The sequence below is a fragment of the Littorina saxatilis genome, linkage group LG11 (genome assembly GCF_037325665.1).
Source record: "Littorina saxatilis isolate snail1 linkage group LG11, US_GU_Lsax_2.0, whole genome shotgun sequence".
Lineage (NCBI taxonomy): Eukaryota > Metazoa > Mollusca > Gastropoda > Littorinimorpha > Littorinidae > Littorina > Littorina saxatilis.
The window spans coordinates 11,665,723-11,685,295 of NC_090255.1; the positions used below are offsets into that span (position 1 = coordinate 11,665,723).

At 40.5% G+C, this 19,573-nt stretch overlaps 1 protein-coding gene across 2 annotated transcripts in view; it reads right to left on the minus strand.

Moving 5' to 3' along the window:
- The window catches only part of LOC138979760 (carbohydrate sulfotransferase 10-like), a 114,320-nt gene that overhangs the window by 3,822 nt on the left and 90,925 nt on the right, over positions 1 to 19,573 (minus strand). Inside the window, exons 1-5 of one of the 2 annotated variants that reach the window (XM_070352503.1) lie at positions 14,717 to 14,892; positions 12,099 to 12,139; positions 10,572 to 10,709; positions 9,605 to 9,778; positions 2,237 to 2,494 (exon numbers count right to left, since the gene is read on the minus strand). In XM_070352503.1, the coding sequence (XP_070208604.1) occupies positions 2,237 to 2,494; positions 9,605 to 9,778; positions 10,572 to 10,709; positions 12,099 to 12,139; positions 14,717 to 14,831 (726 nt within the window). In that variant the 5' untranslated portion in view covers positions 14,832 to 14,892. Of the gene's footprint in view, positions 1 to 2,236; positions 2,495 to 9,604; positions 9,779 to 10,571; positions 10,710 to 12,098; positions 12,140 to 14,716; positions 14,893 to 19,573 lie in introns of those variants that run through there. The other variant, XM_070352502.1, reaches the window with a different exon arrangement.

Sequence of the window (19,573 nt, forward strand, 5' to 3'; positions counted from 1 at the left end):
AAGCATGTTTGAAGGCAGACAATTTTTCCCCAAACTTGTGTGAAGTATCAAGGTTCTGGCTTAAAAAATATATAAGAAAATAATTGTTTTCCGGTGTTTTCCCCGATCAAGACCTCGCTATGACCTTGACATTTTACAAGGATCAACCTGAGCTTATCCATCTCGGAGAATCATCGAACAAATGTGTTATATAAAGTTTCGATTTTTCAACTTCATAAATAACGCGACCAAGCTGTGACCTTGAAATTTGACAAGGTTAACCCAGACTTCTATCATGTTAGCAGACTATTTAGCTTCGAATATGCGTGGCAATTCAAGGTTCTAGCTTCACAAAGTTCTGAGCAGTAAATTATCGTTTTTCACATACAGAAGAACCCGTCGTGACCTTGACTTTTCCCGAGGATCGACCTGATATTGCATTTCAAAGAATCATTGATCAATGTTGTTGTGTGAAGTTTCAAGCTTCTAACTTTAAAACAAAGGAGGAGAACATTATAAATGTCCGTTTTTAACCTCTTCGCGACACGGATTTGACTTTGAGATTTGACAAGGGTCAACCAGACGTCTACACGGCTTTGACTTTGAGATTTGACAAGGGTCAACCAGACGTCTACACGGCTTTGACTTTGAGATTTGACAAGGGTCAACCAGACGTCTACACGGCTTTGACTTTGAGATTTGACAAGGGTCAACCAGACGTCTACACGGCCTTGACTTTGAGATTTGACAAGGGTCAACCAGACGTCTACACGGCCTTGACTTTGAGATTTGACAAGGGTCAACCAGACGTCTACACGGCCTTGACTTTGAGATTTGACAAGGGTCAACCAGACGTCTACACGGCTTTGACTTTGAGATTTGACAAGGGTCAACCAGACGTCTACACGGCCTTGACTTTGAGATTTGACAAGGGTCAACCAGACGTCTACACGGCTTTGACTTTGAGATTTGACAAGGGTCAACCAGACGTCTACACGGCTTTGACTTTGAGATTTGACAAGGGTCAACCAGACGTCTACACGGCTTTGACTTTGAGATTTGACAAGGGTCAACCAGACGTCCACACGGCTTTGACTTTGAGATTTGACAAGGGTCAACCAGACGCCTACCGTTTCTAAACGCTATTAAACCTTGAATGTGTGTACAGTTTTAAGGTTCTAGTTTCCCACAAAGCTGAGAAAACGATTGTTTTCTCTTTGTGTATAGTTTATCCGTACGAGATCCTGCTGTGTCCTTCAACTTCTTTATGTCGGAAAATCATTGAGCTACGGCGTTGTGTGATGTTTGAAACAGAGCAGTGGTTCGTAGCGAGTGAGTTAAAAGCACAGTGCAGCTCACAGCCTTCGTTTTGCGTTTTTGTTGCAGCTGAGTGCATTTACAGTTCAAAAATCCTCTTATGGTAGTAAAACAAACCCAAAACTACCCAACGACGACATCTGTGAAGCTCGACAGTTTCTTGTTAACGCGAGTGCATAAATTAACCTAGTTATTACGTGGTGTTTGGTCGGAGTTCGATTCAACTTAGTGATTCTGGCCTCGATTTTGTTTTACACAAATTCATGATGACGTCTGACATAGTTTGCTTAGTGACGTGTCTTTTTGTGCATGATGTGGTGATCTACCTGATCTAAAGTTAGATCCAAAAATAGGTCAAGACCAGCCGGGTCCGAGTACGAAATTAATTCGTAAAAAAGTCGCAGTTCTTGACTCTTTGGGTGCAAATCAATGAAACTTGGCAGTTCTTCTAACGGATATCTGCCTGAGGTATGACTAAAAGCCCCAGGGGCTCCGTGCACCTGGATTTGACAAGTTCAGTACCTTTAAAAAGAACGGGGACAATGTCAATGATTATTTTTCGTGTTTTTCATTGGCCCATACGCGTGACCTTGAGATGAGACACCGTTCAACCATATAAATCTCATTTTTCCCAAGTACGGGGTGTTGTTTTGTAAGGGTGGCTTGGCACTACGTTTTAGATAAAAGCACACATATCCCAAGTATTGCGGGAGAAAAACACAGGGACGTAAGACGGGGTGGTTTGTAAGGGGGTGGGGGGGAGTGGCCTCGCACTACGCCCCACATAAAAACCGCCACCTACGTGCACAGAATACACAGACGTAGATCTGCATGCATGTTGGCGGGCTAAAAGGGTCGGGTGGGGTGGGAGTAAGGGAAGGTTTGTAAGGGTGTAGGGGGGAGGAGGCTCCGCACTATGTCAGTTCCACATAAAACCCACCTTGCCCAAGTACTGCGGACGAAAGACGCAAGGACTGCAGACCTGGTGCACGGGCTTCCAGTGCGCATCCTGTTTTACGTTCAGCGCAAAATCCAGATACTCCACAAACCCGATGTCGTCCGGGCAGCTCTTTCGCCGAGACCTGTCCACCCTCCGATTAGCGATGGCGCGACCGTAGTCCAGCCACGAGTCCGGCAGCACAAATTTGTCGATATAAACTGACCAGATGCGAGCCCAGGGGTCCCGCACGAACAGTACCTGGGGTGGACAAAAACAAACAAGTCGCGTAAGGCGAAAATACAATATTTAGTCAAGTAGCTGCCATTTTTCAGCAAGACCGTATACTCGTAGCATCGTCAGTCCACCGCTCATGGCAAAGGCAGTGAAATTGACAAGAAGAGCGGGGTAGTAGTTGCGCTAAGAAGGATAGCACGCTTTTCTGTACCTCTCTTTGTTTTAACTTTCTGAGCGTGTTTTTAATCCAAACATATCATATCTATATGTTTTTGGAATCAGGAACCGACAAGGAATAAGATGAAAGTGTTTTTAAATTGATTTGGACAATTTAATTTTGATAATAATTTTTATATATTTAATTTTCAGAGCTTGTTTTTAATCCAAATATAACATATTTATATGTTTTTGGAATCAGCAAATGATGGAGAATAAGATTAACGTAAATTTGGATCGTTTTATAAATTTTTATTTTTTTTTACAATTTTCTGATTTTTAATGACCAAAGTCATTAATTAATTTTTAAGCCACCAAGCTGAAATGCAATACCGAACCCCGGGCTTCGTCGAAGATTACTTGACCAAAATTTGAACCAATTTGGTTGAAAAATGAGGGCGTGACAGTGCCGCCTCAACTTTCACGAAAAGCCGGATATGACGTCATCAAAGACATTTATCCAAAAAATGAAAAAAAACGTCTGGGGATTTCATACCCAGGAACTCTTATGTCAAATTTCATAAAGATCGGTCCAGTAGTTTAGTCTGAATCGCTCTACACACACACACACACACACACACACACACACACACACACGCACGCACACACGCACACACGCACGCACATACACCACGACCCTCGTTTCGATTCCCCCTCGATGTTAAAATATTTAGTCAAAACTTGACTAAATATAAAAAGCCACGATGATGCGTGAGAGTGGGTGGGGGTAGGTGTGTGTGTGGAGTGGGGGCTAGGGGGTGGATGGGGTGAGAAACTGTGGAGATCGAGAGCGATTGAGAGAGGGAGAGGCAAACACCTAAAGATATGTTAGAGAGAATAAATGAGATAGAGACAGACAAACGGACAGGCAAACTAACAGACTGACAGACAGACGAGTTTGTCAATGTAGGCTGACCAGAGACATTGACAGAGACAGAGACACCCGATAGACAGAGACATAAAGAAATAGAAACAAGTCGCGTAAGGCGAAATTACTACATTTAGTCAAGCTGTGGAACTCACAGAATGAAACTGAACGTAGTCCGCCGCTAGTGCAAAAGGCAGTGAAAGTGACGAGCCTGTTTGGCGCGGCAGCGGTTGCGCTGTGCTTCATAGCACGCTTTACTGTACCTCTCTTCGTTTTAAGTTTCTGAGCGTGTTTTTAATCCAAACATATCATATCTATATGTTTTTGGAATCAGGAACCGACAAGGAATCAGATGAAATAGTTTTTGAAACGATTTCGGAAATTTAATTTTAATCATAATTTTTATATTTTTAACTTTGAGAGCTTTTTTTTAATCCAAATATAACATATTTATATGTTTTTGGAATCAGAAAATGACGAAGAATAAGATGAACGTAAATTTGGATCGTTTTATGAAAAATTGTTTTTTTTTACAATTTTCAGATTTTTAATGACCAAAGTCATTAATTAATTTTGAAGCCACTAAGCTGAAATGCAATACCATAGTCCGGCCCTCGTCGAAGATTGCTTTGCCAAAATTTTAATCAATTTGATTGAAAAATGAGGGTGTGACAGTGCCGCCTCAACTTTTACAAAAAGCCGCATATGACGTCATCAAAGACATTTATCGAAAAACAGAAAAAAACGTCCGGGCATATCATTCCCAGGAACTCTCATGTCAAATATCATAAAGATCGGTCCAGTAGTTTAGTCTGAATCGCTCTACACACACACACACACACACACACGCACACACACACACACACACACACACACACACACACACACTGTCGTGTGCTGACAAAACCGAGTAAGTCCATTTTTTTCAAAAATGATATTTTTTGTTCATCAAAGCTTAGAAATTAAGGCGCACCTTGTGTGTAAATTGTGACTTTGTGAAATAAATAGATAAGGAGATATAAACAAGTCGCGTAAGGCGAAAATACAATATTTAGTCAAGTAGCTGCCATTTTTCAGCAAGACCGTATGCTCGTAGCATCGTCAGTCCACCGCTCATGGCAAAGGCAGTGAAATTGACAAGAAGAGCGGGGTAGTAGTTGCGCTAAGAAGGATAGCACGCTTTTCTGTACCTCTCTTTGTTTTAACTTTCTGAGCGTGTTTTTAATCCAAACATATCATATCTATATGTTTTTGGAATCAGGAACCGACAAGGAATAAGATGAAAGTGTTTTTAAATTGATTTGGACAATTTAATTTTGATAATAATTTTTATATATTTAATTTTCAGAGCTTGTTTTTAATCCGAATATAACATATTTATATGTTTTTGGAATCAGCAAATGATGGAGAATAAGATAAACGTAAATTTGGATCGTTTTATAAATTTTTATTTTTTTTTACAATTTTCCGATTTTTAATGACCAAAGTCATTAATTAATTTTTAAGCCACCAAGCTGAAATGCAATACCGAACCCCGGGCTTCGTCGAAGATTACTTGACCAAAATTTCAACCAATTTGGTTGAAAAATGAGGGCGTGACAGTGCCGCCTCAACTTTCACGAAAAGCCGGATATGACGTCATCAAAGACATTTATCAAAAAAATGAAAAAAACGTATGGGGATTTCATACCCTGGAACTCTCATGTCAAATTTCATAAAGATCGGTCCAGTAGTTTAGTCTGAATCGCTCTACACACACACACACACGCACACACGCACACACACACACACATACACCACGACCCTCGTTTCGATTCCCCCTCGATGTTAAAATATTTAGTCAAAACTTGACTAAATATAAAAAGTAAGTCCACACCTTAAAAACTGTTTAAAGTACATCTGCAATGTGCTGACAAAACCGAGTAAGTCCATTTTTTCCCAAAAATGATATCTTTTTGTTCATCAAAACTAAGAAATCAAGAAGCAGCCTGTGTGTAAATTTTGACTTTGTAAAATAAATAGATAAGGAGATATAGAAAAGTAAGTCCACAACTTCAAACATTTCTCAAAAAAAATTACATGTCAATTTGCTGGTAAAACCAAGTAAGTCCATCCACCAATCACAAGAACCTTTATGACGCTATAACCAATCAGAATGCAATGTTTTTGCCAGTATGACGTCAAAGTCAATCCGAATATTCTTGCGGCATTTTACTTGTTAGTAGGGGTGCTAGTTTTGGTGCAAGCATGGCTGCTAAAGAAGAAGTGTTGACAAGATAAATGACAAAACAGTGAAAATAACGTTAACATTACGAATTTGCACAAGATGGAGAGAGAGAGAGAGAGAGAGAGAGAGAGAGAGAGAGAGAGAGAGAGAGAGAGAGAGAGAGAGAGAGAGAGAGAAAGGGAGAGAGAGACTAAACAGGGAGAGAGTGAGAGAGGGGAAAGAAATCAGGGTCGAGGGGGGGGGGGGGGATGGAGGGAGAGAGAGAAATAAAGGGAAAGAGGAATTAGGGAAGGAGGAAGAGAGTAAGAGGGAGAGAGATAGCGAGAGAGGTTGGGAGGGATAGAAAGAGAGATGGAGGGAGGAAAAGAGAGAGATAGGGAGGGATAGAGGGAGGGAGAGAGAGAGACAAGGATCGTCAGGAGAATTATAGATAGAGAAGAAAAATGTTTAAAATAAAACGTCATAAGGTGACGTCATTATGTCTCGCCTTATCGAAAGAGGTCATTTGTGTGTTCTAAACTTTAAATGACGTCATTTGTGAGTTCTAAACTTAAAATGACGTATTTTCTGTATGGGTCGTCTGACAAGAATTTTAAAACTATCATTATAGGAAAATTGGGAACCCCTTGGACTTACTTGGTTTTGTCAAAACATTCATGCACACTTAAAAAGTTGTTTTTGGTTGTGGACTTACTTGTTCATATCTGCTTATCTAAACACTCTAAAAAGTAGAAATTAGCACACAAGATGCGCATTGATTTTTTCTTTTTGATGGACAAAAAATATCATTTTGAAAAAAAAAGACTTACCAAAGCGGAAGGTCGTGGGTTCGAATCCCGGCCGCACCTGACGGGTAATTAAGGTGAAGATTTTACCGATATCCCAGGTCAACTTACGTGCAGGCCTGCTGGTGCCTTATCACCCTTCGTGTGTACACGCAAGCACAAGACCAAGTGCGCACGGAAAAGATCGTGCAGTCCAAAGCAGAGTTCGGTGGGTTATAGAAACACGAAAATACCCAGCATGCTTTCACCGAAAACGGCGTATGGCTGCCTAAATGGTTTTGTAAAAACGGTCATCCACGTACAAATCCACTCGTGCAAAAGCACACGTGTACGTGGGAGTTTCAGCCCACGAACGCAAAAGAAGAAGAAGAAGCAGAACTAAAACGCCTTCACAAACATTGCCTCCTCGCTGTTAAAACCCGTCAATCGGGACAGTGAATGTTTCCGTACCATGTCCACACAGCACCTGAATTGCTTAATATCAATTCAAACGTAACAGGAAACATTGACACCTGCAATAAAATCACTTTCGTGCCTGTGCTAGCATTTTAATGTCCAGAAATATTTCGTAATAACAATTTCAAGAAACGATTTTTAAGACATCAAACCCGGGTAAATAGTGTTTGATTTGAATTTCAAATAATGTGATTTAAGGCTGTAACTATAGTAGTAACCGTACCACCCAAACTTACAACAACAAAACATTACCGGAACAAAAAAACATGCTGTGTAGCTGAAAGAATTGTACGTGAATAATATGTATTTTAGCAAATCACCGCAATCTGATATGCTCATCATTCTCCAAAGCACTCAAACTAACACTCACGTACACAGTCATACACAAGAACCAGCTTTTATTCTTGACTGGACATAGTCCTTAGATCAAGACTGGTTTTAATCAGAACAAACACACAAACGCACACATTGTTACAGGTTCGCTTCGAAAGTATCTGTGAGAATCGTACCGAAATGAGCCAGAGCGTAGTTTAGAGATCAAATAAGCAAAGGGAAGTAAACGCTCTAATGTGCACACGACATGTGTAATAGAGTAAGCGAGAGTTATACGGAACGTTTCTCCTGGCACCTGAGAGAATAACGCATTGAAATGAACAAGCGACTTTCATCCTCAAAAAAAGCACTACTTTTTCTTCCAAATGTTTTGACAAAACCAAGTAAGTCCACTTGCTTAGATCTGTCAAATTTTTTAGATCTGATATAAGGGAAAAAAGTGACAAAACCAAGTAAGTCCACAAAATGCCCAACAAAACAAAAACCATCCATCAGATCATTATCAAACTCGGGTTGTAAACGTACAATAATGCTATTTATCTTATTATCTCTGTAGGTTGATCAAGATAATCGTCACTTTTGAGAAATGTAATAAAACAGAAAAAGTCGTTTATCTCAGAACTAGCTTCAGTGGACTTACTCGGTTTTGTCAGCACACGGCAGCATACACCACGACCCTCGTCTCGATTCCCCCTCTATGTTAAAACATTTAGTCAAAACTTGACTAAATGTAAACAAGTCGCGTAAGGCGAAAATACAACATTTAGTCAAGTAGCTGTCGAACTCACAGAATGAAACTGAACGCAATGCAACGCAGCAAGACCGTATACTCGTAGTCTACCGCTCACGGCATAGGCAGTGAAATTGACAAGAAGAGCGGGGTAGTACTTGCGCTGAGAAGGATAGCACGCTTTTCTGTACCTCTCTTCGTTTTAACTTTCTGAGCGTGTTTTTAATCCAAACATATCATATCTATATGTTTTTGGAATCAGGAACCGACAAGGAATAAGATGAAAGTGTTTTTAATTTGATTTGGAAAATTTAATTTTGATAATAATTTTTATATATTTAATTTTCAGAGCTTGTTTTTAATCCGAATATAACATATGTATATAAAGAGACCAAAAAGCAATGTACTCACGTTAAAATGACGAACACGGAACGAATAACGGCGACGTTTCGACCTAAGGGTCTTCTTCAGGCACAAAAACACAAAAGTACACACACAAAAAAGAAGAAGAAAGACGATAGAACAAATAAAGAGGAGAACAACTGACAAAACAACTACACTGCACAAACCAACAAATGACAAAGACAGAGAAGCAAATGCAAGGGAAACTACCCGAGGGGAATGAAAAGCGGCAGTTTTGAGGTCTGTAGACCAAACAAAATGTGTGTGTGTGGGGGGGGGGGGGGGGGAGAATCAGCAAATGATGGAGAATAAGATAAACGTAAATTTGGATCGTTTTATAAAACCAATTTTATTTTTTACAATTTTCAGAGTTTTAATGACCAAAATTATTAATTAATTTTTAAGCCACTACCCTGAAATGCAATACCGAAGTCCGGGCTTCGTCGAACATTACCCGACCAAAATTTCAACCAGTTTGGTTGAAAAATGAGGGCGTGACAGTGCCGCCTCAACTTTCACGAAAAGCCGGATATGACGTCATCAAAGACATTTATCAAAAAAATGAAAAAAAACGTCTGAGGATATCATACCCAGGAACTCTCATGTCAAATTTCATAAAGATCAGTCCAGTAGTTTGGTCTGAATCGCTCTACACACACACACACAGACACAGACACAGACACAGACACAGACACAGACACAGACACACACACACACACACACACACACACACAGACACCATGACCCTCGTCTCGATTCTCCCTCTATGTTAAAACATTTAGTCAAAACTTAACTAAATGTAAAAAGAGAGAGACAGGGAGAGAAAGAGACAACGAGTAAAAGAAAAGAAAGAAAGAAAGAGCGAGAGAGCGAGAGAGAGAGAGAGAGAGAGAGAGAGAGAGAGAGAGAGAGAGAGAGAGAGAGAGAGAGAGAGAGAGAGAGAGAGAGAGAGAGAGAGAGAGAGAGAGAGAGAGAGAGAGAGAGGCAAACAGTCAGACAGCCTAACAGACACAACGACATGTAGAGAGATAAAGGCATGGCGAGACAGACAGAAAGTGCAAGTGAAATAGACACAACGACAACGACAACAACAACAACAACAACAAACTAGCCTTACCTTGTTAAAAGAGTCAAACAAAGCCTTCTTCGCTGCATAAGACGAAGTGTTGGTTTTCTTCCCGCCGACAAAGTGGACGTAGTATCGTTCAATCTCAAAGGGAGAGCTGATGTTCTTTCCGTTCGTGTCTCCGTACAGAAAGTGAAAGATCCGCTTCCAGAACGTGCAGCCTACCTGGAAAGCAGAACAGAGAGAAACATAGAGAGGAGAGGGGAGAGAGTGTAGGGTGGGGAGGGGGGGGGGGGCGGACCCGGAGGGGAGGGGGTGTAACCAGGGGAGACAGAGGGGGAGAACGACGACGACAACCATGATGATGATGTCGGTGATGACGATGATGATAACGATGACGACGACGACGACGATGATGATGATGATGATGATGATGATGATGACGACGATGCTGCTGCTGCTGCTGCTGCTGCTGCTGATGATGATGATGATGATGACGACGATGCTGCTGCTGCTGCTGCTGCTGCTGCTGATGATGATGATGACGATGACGACGACGATGCTGCTGCTGCTGCTGCTGCTGCTGATGATGATGATGATGATGATTATGGATGACTATTGCCTTGTCATGTCTCTCAATGTTTTGACAAAAGATGCCCAATGCAAGTCGAAGAAAACTGTGGACCTAAGACATTGCGTACGAGCCAAAACAGTTTGCAAAGTTCACCACTACACTGAGCTTAAAATAAGAAATAGCTATACGTTATCACCGTTTATCAATGTATTAAATTCGGTAAGACGGCATAATGCAATTATGGCGTCACATTCAAATATTGCGATATCTTAACTACATGTCTCCCAAGGAACCGATAAGAAATTCCGAAAACACATTTCGTCTTCGTGACTTTGTCATATTTGCAGTAGAAAAGTACACTCAAGGTCACCGCCGGGCTGTGCGTATATCGGTATCGTACATCATTAAATAAAAAAAAATAAAAAAAACGCGCGATCACTATACCTTCTGAACATGACACACTGCGAGTTTCGCTGGCTGGTAATAGTAAACCTCTCCAGCTCCTCCTTTAAATCCTTTTTGACACTGTTTTTCGTACAAAGCGCGTCGTTCCGCAAACACTTGCTCCTGTTGTTTCTGAAACTGAAAAGAGAATAGTGCGAGTTGTCAGGCATGAGCAAAATCGGTCGCCCACTCGCCACAGGCGACCAGAAATGAGTGTGGGCGAGTAGAAAGTCTTATAATGATCGCCCACTCGCCACAGGCGACCAGAAATGAGTGTGGGCGAGTAGAAAGTCTTATAATGATCGCCCACTCGCCACAGGCGACCAGAAATGAGTGTGGGCGAGTAGAAAGTCTTATAATGATCGCCCGCTTGGCGAGTGTAAATTTTGAGTGTGTAGTATTATCATTTTCCGAGCGACGATTGTCTGTTGTGAAGCACGTTGTCGTCTACGATTGCTCAAATTAGATGTGATCGGAGCTCCAGTTCCAGCTGATCGGGAAATTCTCTTTAGTGACCATGAACCAATCAGAATGACCGTATGATTTCAGGGTTATCAGGACTTTTCGTTGACGCGATTTTAACCAATCATTCTTTCTTTCTTTCTTTATTTGGTGTTTAACGTCGTTTTCAACCACGAAGGTTATATCGCGACGATTTAACCAATCAGAATTGATTGATTGAACAAAGGAGTGTAAAATATAGGATGAACAAAGGAGTGTAAAATGTAGGATGGGCAGAGGATTGTAAAATGATGGATGAACAAAGGAGTGTAAAATGTAGGATGAACAAAGGAGTGTAAAATGTAGGATGGGCAGAGGATTGTAAAATTATGGATGAACAAAGGAGTGTAAAATGTAGGGTGAACAGAAGAATGTAAAATGTAGGATGGGCAGAGGATTGTAAAATGATGGATGAACAGAGAAGTGTAAAATTTAGGGTGAACAGAAGAGTGTAAAATGTAGGATGAACAAAGGAGTGTAAAATGTAGGATGGGCAGAGGATTGCAAAATGATGGATGAACAAAGGAGTGTAAAATGTAGGATGGGCAAAGGATTGCAAAATGATGGATGAACAAAGGAGTGTAAAATGTAGGGTGAACAGAAGAATGTAAAATGTAGGATGGGCAGAGGATTGTAAAATGATGGATGAACAGAGAAGTGTAAAATTTAGGGTGAACAGAAGAGTGTAAAATGTAGGGTGAACAGAGGAGTGTAAAATGTAGGATGAACAGAGGAGTGTAAAATGTAGGGTGAACAGTGTAAAATGTAGAATGAACAGAAGAGTGTAAAATATAGGGTGAACAGAGGAGTGTAAAATGTACGATGAACAGAAGAGTGTAAAATGTAGGGTGAACAGAAGAATGTAAAATGTAGGTAAAGCGGAGGAGAACAAAATGTAGTATACAACCCAACTGACAGAAAATGCCAATTTATTTTGCACAAATGGATAAAACAAACACTCTTACATATATTTTTTTTAAACACTCTTTCCTTCCTCCAGACCAGGGTATAACACATGTTTCTTACCATTTGTATATATTCTGGTGTTTCTTTGCTGCTCGGCGAATCTGAAATGAAGAAAGATGAGGATTATAGCGGATTCTTGTACACAAGCAAGCGAATCTATTAACACAAAAAATAATAATAATTGTCAGTAAGTACTGGTGTCACATGACTGATGTGAACCAGTTGATTGGCTAATGGCGATGCGCTAAGACTGTTAGCGCACTCTTGGAGTGCGCTAACTTTTCCACAGAGCGTATTCTTCCGCCCTTTGCCTAAGCGAGAGTGTACTCTCATCCTCAGAATTAATTAATGACATGTAGCTTATATTCTCTACAATACCAATGATTATGACCATAAATTTCCTGCTTCTCAATTAAAGCAGAAGTAAGTTTTTTTCTGACAGATTGCATGTGCCTGTGCCACAGTTGCCACTGATCTAAAAATAGAACCCGCTGTGTCTAATTTTTCAGTTTTGACTTGCGAAGATTCCTCTCATAATTATACCATGTTAGTGGCATGTAGCTTATTATCCACATTACCAAATGATGAGTTAGTATACAATTCCCAGCAGCTAACAGAAAACACAAGTGTTATTCCGATAACGTAGCAGCTAGATCAGCACGTAGCAGACTACACTGAAATACGACTGCATCAGTTCAGTAAATGAATGTTTTCCGAATTATTATTTCAAGGCAAGAACAATCGGAATCGAAAACATGTAGGGTTTTGAACGTTCTGACCATATATAAGATTTATTACCAGCCTGCCTCATGCGTGCAGACCCAGTGCAACGTGACGAGCAATTTTTGTTTTTGAAATGAGACTCAGTGCAGTGGTTCGTTTCCCATAGCCTAGCAGACGACATAAATCCCGCTCAGCAAATTAACATGTTGGGCAAATGCGAACGATAAAACGATGGGGATATAATACGTGTAGGGTTCAGAGCATTCTTACCGTTCATATTTAGTACCAGACTCCCCAATGAGTGAAGATACCACACGAGAAACATGCCACATTTATTTTGAAAATGTGCTTACCGTCGATATGAATTTTCTCGATTTGCTCTATAAATCCGTTAGTGCACTGGGATGTCTCAATAACTTAAATAATAATAACAATATTATAATATTTGTCATTATTCCCCCCTCTGCTTCTTTACCTCTGTAAACTTGTAGGGGTAGTTATTTTTCGATAATCACCCAGCAACCAAACAAATAACGACCCAGCAACAGCCTGAATCCTCGATAGTGCAATGGGTTGAGAGGTTGTTCTGTTTCGGTACTACTTTTTGCGGCTGAAAAGTTCCGAACGCTCTAATGTACGAAGTATACATCTCTGGAGCAAACAATACAAACATACCGCATTTAAATTAACAACTACAGGCCTGAACACATGAATCTCCATATAAAATCCATGAGTTCGGTTGTTTTCTGAATCTCATCTGCCGTTCATCACAAGCAATTTCCCAAGGCAAGTAACTCATACTTTGTCTAGCGACAAGAGTAGTTCCCCTTCTTTTCACTCAGTTCCTTCGACAACAGACTGCAATCCGACGGTCAGTTTTCAACAATATTTCATTTAATAAACAGATCACACGCAACCAAATGCACACATCTCATCAATTTAAACAACATAAAGGGGTTTCATACACTATTTTCCCCAGAAAACTGAACTTCATACAGTTTTTAACGTTGGAACACGGGTGCAAAAGTTCGTCTGCTAGTCCCATTTGACGAAAAAACATTATCCTTGGCGATACCAAAACATATACAGAACACACAATATCTGCCTTTGCCGCCACAGCAGAATAACAGCATATCTGTGTACTTGATTTTAGCCCAAAATAGGAAAACTGACAAGAAGTGTTAACAGAATGGAATGATTTGCACGGAACTATACAACCGCGCATTAATCGATCGCCTGCGCAGGTTGACTGGTTGAGAGAATAGGATTCGATCAAACTTTCGCAAAAAAACTCCTCTTTTCTTTAAATAACTGAAGAAAGGAGGAATAAAGAGGTTACACACCTCGTCTCAGTGATTATAAAAAATAATGGTCTCAGTTCGCGGTCATGAAAAAGCTCGCTAAAGCTCGCATTTTTCATGATCCGCTAACTTCGACCATTATTTTTAATAATCACTGAGACTCGGCGTGTAACCTCTACGTATGTACTATATTTATTGTCACACGATGAATCAAAATAATGTCTATGGATAAAGCGAGAGAGAGAGAGAGAGAGACAGAGACAGAGAGACAGAGACATAGAGACACAGAGAGAGAGAGAGAGAGAGAGAGAGAGAGAGAGAGAGAGAGAGAGAGAGAGAGGAAAGAAAAAAACAGACAGACAGACAGACAGACAGACAGACACGTACAGAGACAGACACACAGACAGAGATAGAGAGAGAGACAGAGAGGTAGATTGAGACAGACATAGACAGACAGATAGATAAAGAGAGGGACAGACAGAGACAGAGAGAGACAGAGATAGAGACGGACAGAGAGAGAAACACGGAGAGACAGACAGACAGACAGACAGACAGACAGACAGACAGACAGACAGACAGACAGACAGAGGGAGAAAAAGAAAGAAAGATATATAATATACTGCGTCAGAAATAAACAGACAGGTAAAACCGTACATTTCACCGGATCTTTGATGCCTATCTCCAAGTAGTAGACCGACAGAAGCATCCACACAGCTATCAATGCCAGAATCAACGTCACTGGCCGACATCGTGACGTCAGAAAGCGCATCGTCACTTGCTGACGTAATCGTAATCAACTTGTTTCTTCAAACCTCAAAGGCTCTCTCTTTCCAGACCTGCAAACAAAGAGGTTAACCACTAGTTACTGTAATGCAAAGTAGGGAATAGATCTAAAGGCATCCTCGGTCTCGTTCAAATAGTTTGTTTAATGACAAACAACGTCGACTGAACAAACCAAGACTTTTTTTGAGCCTGTATTTCAAAGTGATATCTCTGACATGACGTCATAAGTTAGAAAAGGGAGAGAAGACGTCATAATGCAAAGCATCACGGCAGGGACAAATTGGTATCACATCTCCCAGGATCTAACAAAGAATTTCGAAAAAGATGTCTGTCTCGGTGACTTCGTCATATCAGCAGAAGATAACCAATCGTAAAGGGCAGAATATACCTGCGCAGTTTCAGCGGCACAGACGACGCACTGCATATTATTTATGCCGCGATAGGGATTATGACGAGTATTTGGCCTGTTTTTCTTTCATGCAACGTGTAGCGGGCTGGGATAATCTGCAGTGCGTCGTCGGTCCTGCTGAAGTTACATGTGTGAGCGCTGGGCCTATGATTACTGCCAGGCTGTGCATGTATCAGTGTCGGATCTCATCAAGTTAATATCCAGGCTGAAAGTGTTACAGGAGACATCTTGAACACATTCAAACATAGTCTGCAAGAGTGATTAAAGTAAGAGCCAAACTAAAAGTGTTTTCTTTCTTTGTTTTCTTTTTTGCTCAACACATTTCGTAATAGTCATTGTTGTTACTCTGCAAAAATGATTCAACAACAAGCCGAAATGTACAATAAAACTCCTCATTGTCCATTAAAATGTGTAAGCTAAAATCGAAACTTATCTCCGGCGCCTGTTAACGATTGAGGACACATTTGAACACACAAACTCTGTTCTGCACAGCAAGCGACCAGGCTCCTAGCCTTCCTTGACTGTTTTAGTCGAGAGATGCAGAGCCCATGTAAAAACCTGAAAATATCAGCGGTTCAAACAGACATGTAAAACCAAGAAGGTAACTGAACGGAGAGTGCATCATTTACACAGCCTATACGTAGGAGGTGTCTGGGAGCGCCACCGCGCGGAGGGGTTCTGCGGGCATCGCAGCAAAATGAAAGAGGGACATTTTTCTCGGGCTCGCGAGGCAAATGACAGACAGCAACACTTTGTCTCTATACTGTCCACAGAAAAACAAGACAGACAGATGGGGGGAAAAACCTTTAAAATTTGAGTAAGAAAATGCTTTTTGTCGGCAAAAAAGACAGACAGGCAGACAGACAAACATATGGGAAAAAAGCCCTCCTACAATTGCGTAAGAAAAGGCTTTGTTTGGAAAGGAAGGAGAAAATAATCTATTTGTCAAAGATAGAAAAAACAAGTCGCGTAAGGCGAAATTACTACATTTAGTCAAGCTGCGGAACTCACAGAATGAAACTGAACGTAGTCCGCCGCTAGTGCAAAAGGCAGTGAAAGTGACGAGCCTGTTTGGCGCGGTAGCGGTTGCGCTGTGCTTCATAGCACGCTTTACTGTACCTCTCTTCGTTTTAACTTTCTGAGCGTGTTTTTAATCCAAACATATCATATCTATATGTTTTTGGAATCAGGAACCAACAAGAAATAAGATGAAATAGTTTTTAAAACGATTTCGGAAATTTAATTTTGATCATAATTCTTATATTTTTAATTTTCAGAGCTTGTTTTTAATCCAAATATAACATATTTATATGTTTTTGGAATCAGAAAATGATGGAGAATAAGATGAACGTAAATTTGGATCGTTTTATAAAAACAATATTTGTTTTACAATTTTCTGATTTTTCATGACCAAAGTCATTAATTAATTTTTAAGCCACCAAACTGAAATGCAATACCGAAGTCCGGCCTTCGTCGAAGATTGCTTGGCCAAAATTGCAATCAATTTGATTAAAAAATGAGGGTGTGACAGTGCCGCCTCAACTTTTACAAAATGCCGGATATGACGTCATCAAAGACATTTATCGAAAAAAAGAAAAACACATCCGGGGATATCATTCCCAGGAACTCTCATGTCAAATTTCATAAAGATCGGTCCAGTAGTTTAGTCTGAATCGCTCTACACACACACACAGACAGACACACACACACACACACACACACACACACACACACACACACACACACACACACACACACACACACACACACACCAGGACCCTCGTCTCGATTCCCCCCTCTATGTTAAAACATTTAGTCAAAACTTGACTAAATGTAAAAAGAGGAAGACAAAGGTAGACAGAAAGCACATAAAACTAAGAAGCAAACAAGCATACAAGCTAACAGATAAAGTACAAGACAAACAAAATATGTAGACGAACATCACACAATGAAAAACAAACCAAGAAAGCAACAAACTTAATTAGGAAACGTCACACTTCACTGGCTCTAAAATCTTCTTCTTGTGCTTCTCGTTCTTGTTCTTCTTGTTCTTGTTCTACTTCTTCTTTTTCTTCTTGAACTTCTTGAACTTTTGTTGCTTCTTCTTCGTCTTCTTCTTCTTCTTCTGTTGGCAATCCTGAAGGCACCGTTCCGTGTTAGAACAGACAATGGCGCCTTTGTTGTTCTTCATTTTAAGCCGTGAGAGAAAACTATTAAAAACAAGTCGCGTAAGGCGAAAATACAATATTTAGTCAAGTAGCTGTCGAACTCACAGAATGAAACTGAACGCAATGCCATTTTTCAGCAAGACCGTATACTCGTAGCATCGTCAGTCCACCGCTCATGGCAAAGGCAGTGAAATTGACAAGAAGAGCGGGGTAGTAGTTGCGCTAAGAAGGATAGCACGCTTTTCTGTACCTCTCTTTGTTTTAACTTTCTGAGCGTGTTTTTAATCCAAACATATCATATCTATATGTTTTTGGAATCAGGAACCGACAAGGAATAAGATGAAAGTGTTTTTAAATTGATTTGGACAATTTAATTTTGATAATAATTTTTATATATTTAATTTTCAGAGCTTGTTTTTAATCCGAATATAATATATTTATATGTTTTTGGAATCAGCAAATGATGGAGAATAAGATAAACGTAAATTTGGATCGTTTTATAAATTTTTATTTTTTTTTACAATTTTCAGATTTTTAATGACCAAAGTCATTAATTAATTTTTAAGCCACCAAGCTGAAATGCAATACCGAAGTCCGGGCTTTGTCGAAGATTACTTGACCAAAATTTGAACCAATTTGGTTGAAAAATGAGGGCGTGACAGTGCCGCCTCAACTTTCACAAAAAGCCGGATATGACGTCATCAAAGACATTTATCAAAAAAAAGAAAAAAACGTTCGGGGATTTCATACCCAGGAACTCTCATGTCAAATTTCATAAAGATCGGTCCAGTAGTTTAGTCTGAATCGCTCTACACACACACACACACACACACACACGCACAGACAGACAGACACACATACACCACGACCCTCGTCTCGATTCCCCCTCGATGTTAAAATATTTAGTCAAAACTTGACTAAATATAAAAAGAGGTAAAAACAGGCTGCAGGACCAGTTTTTACCTGCTCAGCACAGTACCTGAACTCTTTGTTTACTGTTCCTCAACAACGAAGGTGTTATAGCGATCTTTCACCTTAACTTTGATCCCGACAAATAGAAGTTCACTGGATGACCAAACACAAAGATTACTCTGTGAGCTGATCGTTTTCAACTCGTTGACATTTGTGTTTCAACGGCGTGAAGACCTTGGGCGATTTAACGGATCAATTGTTGCCTGGGCCGTTGAAAGTGCTGTTCAAAGAAAACTAGAGAAGATCTTCAGAAACACGGGACTTAAAGGCAAGATCTCCAAAGGTTGCGCAAGTTTTTGGGGGAGGAGAAAAAAGGTGAACCGTTGCAGAGGCCGATGCAGGTAGGCAGAAAGACATTGCTAGGACGACACAACAGTCGACAGTTATACATACGGTCAATTAATTAAGCGGTACTGAATGGGTATTAGAATAAAGGTTGTTTTTTTCTGCAATCTCACAGACATACGCAGACGCACTAGCAAACACACACATGCGCTCGCACACACACATACGCAGACACACACACACACACACACACACACACACACACACACACACACACACACACACACACACACACACACACACACACACACACACACACACGTACACACACACATACACACACACCTACCCATGCACACACACACACACATATATATATAAAACATCAGAAATTGTGAAAGAAACAATTGAAAGTCAGCAGAGTCTTTCTTCCGAGATTTGTTAAAATCTCTTAGCAGAGAAAGAGAAAGAGAAAAAAGTACGCGCGTGTGTCTGAGTGTGTTTGCGTACGGGTGGGTGTCTGTGTGTGTTCGTGTCTCTCGACTGTGTGTTCAACAAGCAAAGATGCACTGTGTCAGTGTTACGAGTGTACCTTTTTCGCTGGCCGGTTCGCTTCGTCATCCAGCACAGGCTGTTTCATCCCTTTTTCGAGCATGTCCAACTGTTTTGGTTTACACTGACGTAAGTTCATGGTTATATGAAGGTATCCAAGAGCTCAGCAAACGTGTATTTATTTCATCCTGATGGAGTAAAATCAGTCCAAACGGTATTCAACACGCAGTTTCAAGGAGCTGCCATTACACCGTTTTAGACAGAATTGACGCTACCAGTATGGGTTGATTAACGCAAGCACGATCGAACAAATTAACTCAGAGATATATTTCACGTACATGA